The sequence below is a fragment of the Chelonoidis abingdonii genome, chromosome 9 (assembly GCF_003597395.2).
Source record: "Chelonoidis abingdonii isolate Lonesome George chromosome 9, CheloAbing_2.0, whole genome shotgun sequence".
NCBI lineage: Eukaryota > Metazoa > Chordata > Testudines > Testudinidae > Chelonoidis > Chelonoidis abingdonii.
The window spans coordinates 71,269,991-71,277,420 of record NC_133777.1 but is presented as its reverse complement, the minus strand read 5'-3'; the positions used below and the strand labels follow the sequence as shown (position 1 = coordinate 71,277,420).

At 51.5% G+C, this 7,430-nt stretch overlaps 1 protein-coding gene across 2 annotated transcripts in view; it reads left to right on the top strand.

Moving 5' to 3' along the window:
- Window positions 1-6,249, top strand: part of ACAN (aggrecan) — a 68,261-nt gene extending 62,012 nt beyond the window's left edge. For both annotated transcript variants that reach the window (XM_032806524.1, XM_032806523.1), the window contains 4 exons: window positions 1,299-1,381; window positions 1,868-2,012; window positions 4,098-4,280; window positions 5,972-6,249. In XM_032806524.1, coding sequence (XP_032662415.1) covers window positions 1,299-1,381; window positions 1,868-2,012; window positions 4,098-4,280; window positions 5,972-6,060 — 500 coding nt within the window. In that variant the 3' untranslated portion in view covers window positions 6,061-6,249. The remainder of the gene's footprint in view (window positions 1-1,298; window positions 1,382-1,867; window positions 2,013-4,097; window positions 4,281-5,971) is intronic.
- The last annotated feature ends 1,181 nt before the right edge of the window (window positions 6,250-7,430 follow it).

The window sequence follows — 7,430 nt, the reverse complement described above, 5'->3', positions numbered from 1 at the left end:
GAGAGCAGGGGAAAGGGGAGGGGGGCTTAGTGGGGGTGGGACAGGGCAAATGTGTGGGGAGCAGCCCACACCAGCCAGCAGAAGAAGCCAAAGGGAGCCAGTCTCCCCCTGCTCTCAGCACTGTGCCCCTGGCAGCCAAGAGGAGGAAAGGCAGGGAAAAGCCCTGCTGGCTGTGGAAGATTCTGCAGGGCTGGTCCACGGGGCTGCCCAGAGCAGGATGCGCAGCAGCCCTGACTCTTCTGCCTCCCACCTCTGCAGTCCAGGTAGAAATAGCAAGGCCTGGGACTGAGCTGGGGTGGGAGCAGCATCTTCCTTACACTGGAGCCAGTAAGACACTTCCCAGGTTGGGCAGCAGCTCCAAATAGCTCCAACCCAGAGCAGGAGCTGGTCTCACCGCAGCAGCTAGGAGGAGAAGACGCTGGAGGAGTCTGGTCTGGTCACTTCAGGGGAGGAGGAAGTACCTCTTGCGTTTTTCCAGGGGAGGGGAAGCTGTGTTCCCTGTCCCCTGTGCACAGAGATGAGAGCACACACCATGGATCTGGTTAGAGTGGGATCCTCAGGCAGCTGGGGTTGGGTTGCAGGACCCTGTTCGACCAAGGGTCTAAGGGAATTAGCACTGATGAAGCTTGTGCTGTGGTGCACAGCCTTGTCTGGGACTCCTGGGAACATGCCTTCTGCAGACACCACTCATTTGTCCCTTTAAACGAATCCGAATGCTAGTGTGCAATTCCCTCACCCACCATTAGTGAGTCAGGAGACCTAGGGGTCTGCAGGTATGTGGAAAAAGTGGCCCAATTTGGGCCCAACTGGAGTTTTCCTTTGGGACATCAAGATTAAACAGTTCCCTTCATGTTGTGGCCTCCCTCTCTGTGGCTTCGCTCTGAAGGGGTGATGGACCACAAAGTAAGAATGGTCCTCTGCCCACACTAGGACTAATACCTCCAGCAATAGTAGCCACATGGCTGCCCCTGGCACAGGAACAGCAGACCATCATGGGACAAATATGGCAAACTGGAGCCCCTTTACAGTGACACTCCAGAGCATTGCCAGCTCAGACGCTCTTAGTTCCTAACTGAAGGAGATTTATCCACCTTACGTGTAACCAGTCTGGCTTCATCAATCAGAACTGTCCCTTGGCAAGCAACCCTTGATGTGGTCCAGATATAGACCATGTAGCCGTGTGTTCAGATCCTTGGCAGAGCCCTTTTGTGTCACCTAGGACTAGCGTGGGAGAGGTGAGTGGTGGAGGGACTCCCTTTCCCATTTCTTACCCTTCTCTCCCTGTCTTTCTTTTTCAGACTATGCCCGGGATTACCAGTGGCTTGGACTCAGTGACAGGGCTATCGAACACGACTTCCGCTGGTCCGATGGAAACTCCCTCGTGAGTTTTGTGGAGGGGTAGGGGTGGAATTTCTTCATTGAGAGTCATTTCAGGAAAGAACCACCTGCTTCCAGGCAAGCTTTGACTTTTTGTGCCGTGTCAGGACATGAAGCTGCTATCTGGGGACAGAACCTTAGAGCCATTGGAGTGAGCAGCTGGGACAAGTGCTGAAAGGAGTCAGCCATAAGCTATTTTGGGGTCAGGAGGGACCATCATTTTGTTCTGTGTTTGTATAGTGTCTAATACAAGGGGTTCCTAGGTGCTACCACAATACAAATAATAACGATACATGATTTCCATTGATGAGAGAGACAGACCCAGGAGGAAGAGAGAGAACCAGTCAGAAAAACAGACACAAGGGAGAGTGAATGAACAAAAGCAGAAGGAAAAGAGCCAAAGGGGAGAGAGAGGAAGCGAAGGGAAAGCTGAAGAGAACAAAGGAAGTGTCTCCGTAACTTAGAGGAAGGGCTTCTTGTCTCTTCACAGCAATACGAGAACTGGCGGCCGAACCAGCCCGACAACTTCTTTGCCGCAGAAGAGGATTGTGTGGTGATGATCTGGCATGAGCAAGGCGAGTGGAATGATGTCCCATGCAACTATCACCTCCCTTTCACGTGCAAGAAAGGAACAGGTGAGTCCTGGTGCTCCTCGTTTCTGGGTTGGGGTGTATGTTGAGGGTTAGGCTACGGCTCTTAAACCTATAGCACAAGAGAAGCCAAACTTTGCCCTACCAAGGGTCCCTCTGGCAACATGCTAGGGTGCTAATGGTTGTACATTATGTGGATCAAATAGGGCATTTTGCAGATCCCTTCCTCCTTAATATGCAATGGCAGCCTGCAAGATGACTAGGCCCAGAAGGCAATGTGGCTTCTGCTTCGATAAAGATGGAGCGTTGCAGGCTGAGATACGTATCCTACACGGAGTTCACCAAGGCAACTGCAAGACTCAGTGGTCCACATTTTAATCACTCCTTGACTCTAATAGGAATAAACACTGGCTGTAAACCTGGGAAACTTCACTCATTCCTTGTGAACCTTAACTTTTGCATGTGTAATCTCTGTGTAAGAGATTAGTACAGGAAATGAAGACAAATCCTATGTGGATTTGAAACGGCAAAGGGGATTTATGGAGGCAGAATTAGAATTTGGCCAGGACCCCAGTACGAACACACCTCGAGTCTTGGGAAAAAGTGCCCTAAAATCTTTAATAAACACTCATGGTCCAGACCTTGGCTTTATGTGTCATCCCAAGGATGGTACTTCCAGCAGCACCACACCCACTGGCATTGTGCTGGGCCCTAGAGACCATCCCCCCTACTGAGACACCCACCCATCTCTTCAGCACAGTGCTGTCTAGAGCTGCCTGCAGCATAGTACTCCCTAGCACTGCAGTGGGGGGAGGTCAGTGCTGACTCAGAGCACCCACTGCTGGGTCACGCTCACTGCTCTTTGCCACACCTGGGTCCTCCTTGGAGGTCTCCTATCCAAGCACTGATCCCACCCAGCCCTGGATCAAGTTGAAGAGGTGGTGTGACTGCCAAGGGAGTGGATTAACAGGAAGCTTATGGAGAATGGGAAGTGCCCTTCCATAACTCACAATCTTCTATGAAATAACCCCCAAATATTCCCCCTTCCAGGCTCCAGGGGGATGTACCACTCCCATTTCCCCTATCAGCCCCCACATCCCCCATTTGGACCCAATTTGTGCCCCTCTTCCAAGCCAGCCAGTCAAGTCCAATTTCCCCCAAGCCATCCACTCCCATCCACCGGGACCCCTAATGGCACAGAAACAACAAAAGCCTTCCTGACAGCAGCTTTCTTGTGCCTGACACTCATTGTGGTCCTGCCTCTCTAGAGGGGAGGGACGGAACCCTTTGGAACGTTGTTGCTAAGTTTCCCAGCCAGCAGCAGAATTTCAATATCCTCCGTGACTAAATTTCCAAGCCAGTGGTAACCGCAGCAGAATCTCAAAAGCAGTTTGGGTTGTTATTAACTGCCTTTTATTTAGTGCCTCCATCTATAGCCCCCCAAATAAAGGAAACGATCCCTGCTTTGTTTGCTGCTTCCGTAGCCCCCAAGTCTGGCTGACGGACATGGCACTACAGCAAGTCAGGCCCGGGTGATGGCAGGCACTTAGCAACACTGGTATCAAGTGCTGGCATGTCATAGATGCCAAACAAAGCTCCAGTGCAGAATCCCCTTCCCTGTCTGGATCCAAGGCATCCGCAGGGAGATGGCCATGCTGTTTGCACTGCAGACAGGTGTGCTTGGCCCTCACTACAGTAACTCAGACGGGCTGATACTTTATCTGTGTTTCAGAGGTAACGTACATTCAGAGTCACAGCTACTCAGGCTCAGCACAGAACAGCTCATTCTTTACCCCGTGCAACGCAGAAGCAGTGAGCAACACACTAGCCATTCAGCCAATTCCTGGTGGGTTGGGAAATGATCCCTGTATATGCAGCTGCCCCTTTCCACCACAAAAGCAGCTGCATTTCAGTGGTAGGTGACGCAGTCCTTGTCTGTACAGCCTGTAAAGCACTTTGGGATCCTTTGGGACAAACTGCACAAGGGAAACATAGTCTATTGGTTATTATTCTAGGGAATGCATGTGAATGTGGCCAGCTCCCCTTGAGCAGCATGGTTAGACCCAAGTTGCTTGGTTTGTGGCACACATTGAGCTGCCAGTTCCTCATTGTCTGGCTTGTCTTTGTCAGTTGCCTGCGGGGACCCTCCTGTGGTAGAGAACGCCAGGACCTTTGGAAGGAAGAAGGACCGTTATGAAATAAACTCCATGGTGCGGTACCAGTGCAACCAGGGCTACATACAACGCCATGTGCCCACAATTCGGTGCCAGCCCAATGGCCACTGGGAGGAACCACGGATAGCCTGCATAGATCGTACGTATTGTTCCTTATTCTATTCTATGCACCATGGCCCCTGCAGGCCTCTGAGACTCCAGCCTGGCACTCAGCTCAGGGCCAAGCTCTAGGAGTTCATAGGCTGATGCCTGGAAACAATCCACGCGATACAGTGCAGGGGAAGGACTTGAATTCAAGAGTACAGCCCCCACAGGGGACTAGAGAGCTGTAGAGGTAACCCAACCAGGCAGAGCAGTGACTTTGCCTGACACAGACCTCAGCCTCCCTCCCTGTTCCAAGTGTAGGCCTGATGGCTTCCGGAGGGAGCTGCCTCCATTTCTTTTTAGCTGGAGCAACTTGAGGGACATGGAGCAGGTGGGTGAGATGGGTGAGAGCCAAAGTACAGGAGGAAGGGAGATAATTATGGCTCCCAGACAGGGATGTCCTTCATCTACTACCTCATCCACAGAAGAAACCGGTTTGCTGCCATTCAGGCCAGTAGGAAGGGATGCTTTCCCTCCCTGTGCCAGAGAGTCAGGTTGTTCTTTGTCTCAGGTAAAGCTCCTGTGTTATTAGGATTATTGGATCTGACATCTCCCAAGTGGTTCTGGACCATGGGGACCAGCTGGAGACACAACCTTGACTCTTCTGAGTCAGTGCAGCTGCCAATAGCTGAAAAACTTCTGCCCAGTCAAAACACCCCACTCCCTGATGCGCTGGCTCCTTCGAGCCCAGAGCTCCTCACAGTTGTTGAGGAAAATGGGGGACAGCTCATGGGGAGGGCAGGAGAAGCAGCTAAAATGGATCTACCTGGGCTCCCAGGGAGGGAGAAATTTGCACTTTGGGCTGGGGAAGAAGCTTAAATGGTTTATTTTGGCAATATCTGCAACTGAGCTACAGGCACTGAGCGAAGGAGTGAGGAATGGGTGATGGTGGGGGCTCCCCTTAAAGAGCACCCTGAGAGCTCCCTGAGACTCAGCTTTAGGCTGTCTACCCAGCCCTTGTTCTGTGCATCCCTCTCCTCCAGTGAGGCTCTGAACAGAAGCAAGACACAAAAAAAATCAAGGAAGGGTTAACCCAAGAGCCAAGCAACCATGGGTTAAACTGGAATTATCCCCCTTTTACAGATGGGAAGACTGAGGCACAGACAGGGGAAGGGAGTTGCCCAGTGCCACAAAGTGCAGCAGTGCTATAGCTGTGGACAGACCCCAGGGCTCCTGCCTCCCTAAGCAAAATATTTGGGTGCATTATGGGTGCTTGGGAGGGGCGGGCTCCTTCCTTGCTGGACCATTGGTCTGAGCTGATCTGGCTGCCTCTGTGCGTCTCTGCCCACAAGGAGAGGGAAGAAATACAGAGCATGTCGGATGGACAGCAGCGGTGTTGTCTCTGAACAGGATGCTTTTGAACAGGCTCCCAGGAGGCACCTGACTCTCTTTAAATTCAGTGTTTGCGGGGGGACAGGGGCCGTCACAAAGTGCACTGAAAACGCCCCACTGATTCACCAGGTCCCAGAGTGCCAGAGGCGAGAGAAGGCCTGATTGTCTGGTGGCGAGCAGGCTGGCGCCGTGGCCTGCGCTGCCCGGATGGCCAGAGGCAAAGCTTGCACAGCAGCCCCTGCAGTGTTTTTCCAGGGAACGCCAGGCCTGGGGTGAGCCAGCTAAGGACAAGCAAGGGCTCTGTAACGTTCTCCCAGTAACAAGGTGCCTTTTCTTCTCCTCCTCCTCCCACAGCCTCCATCTACAAACGCAGACTACACAAGAGGAGCCCAAGGAATCGGTCGAGAACCAATGGCAGAGCCGCACAGACACCCACCCATTAGAGAGGGAAGCGAGAGATTTTACGGAAATTATATTAGCAGAGGCAGTTTCTTCTTCTTGACGATGTTGTTGCTTTTTGTCATATAAGGAAAAAAATATATTAAAGAAAAAACCCCACCTTTGTGTATATATATAAAAAACAAACCAACCTCAGCGCACCAAAGCAAAGGGAATTAGATTCCAGCATTTTGACTAGCCGTCCGGTTCCAAATACCTTTGTGCCTTTGGGGAAGGGGTGGGAGAGTTGCAGAGGGCAGGGGGGTTAAGTTAAATAATAAAGAAGATTATTTTTTCCTGATTTTATCCACGAACAATGTAATTATTTCTGTTATTTAATGGCTGGGGCAGACGCCACCCTTGTTTTTATTTTAAGAATCCTTCCGCTGCTGCAGTACAGCGGGGGTAGGGGAGACAGTCGATAGATGGGAAGTGTTGCTGAATGTATGAGAAGGCCATGTAAGGTGGGGGAATGGAAGGGAGAGAGTGAGATGGAGGGACGAGGGGGGAGGGAGAGAAGGAAGCTAAAAATCTGGGCCCAGATGCCTCTTGGATTTCGGTCCCTCCACTCTCTCCCACCGCTGGTTCCTGGACGCTGAGTCTCCCCATCCCCAGGCCGCAAGGCGAAGCAGCTCCCATCCTGTGATGGCGCGCTCTTTCCGGGGGACCGTGCAGGGCACCAGGGTTCCCTGCACCTATTTATATTTTTGAAACATGATGATGATGATGCTAATGATGAGAAATGATAATAAAGAGAGAAAAATTGGAATAGTCTTTTTTTGGGGTGGGAGGGGTAATTTAAATGGCTTAGCCAAAGTCTCCAGGATGCTGGTAGGAGTCTGTGTGTGCATGTCTTGAATTGCACTTTTGTTCATGACGAGGGGCAGGGAGACCCAGTCTGGGAGGGGAGCTTTGGGGTTTTGTTCTTGTAAAAAGCAAAAAAAAAAAAAAAATTTTATTATAAGTCTTGTGCCTAAAATGAGAACCTGACACACGGCAGTGCCTGCTGCTGTCAGCGCTATTGTGAAACCTGGACAATAAAACTGGTTGTATTTTATTCTTCCTGTTACCTGGTGGACTGCGTGTAGGCAGCTGTGTGGTTGTGTGCCACTGCACGTTTGTGCGTGTGCTTTTGAAATGTCTGCGGTGTGAGTCGAGCAGCCCCGCTGTGCCCTACCCACACAGGCTGGGAGTCAACTGCAGCCCCCAGCTTCAGAGCCTGGCTCTTTACCTCACACTGTAGAGGCTGGTGCTTTTAGCTCTAAAGTCCCCCTGGTTCAGTACCCCGATGTTGGCCATGATGGCATCCATCACATGGACACCCAGGTGTCTTGTCTGTGTGAACACTCTGTGTGCATGTGGATGCATGTTATCC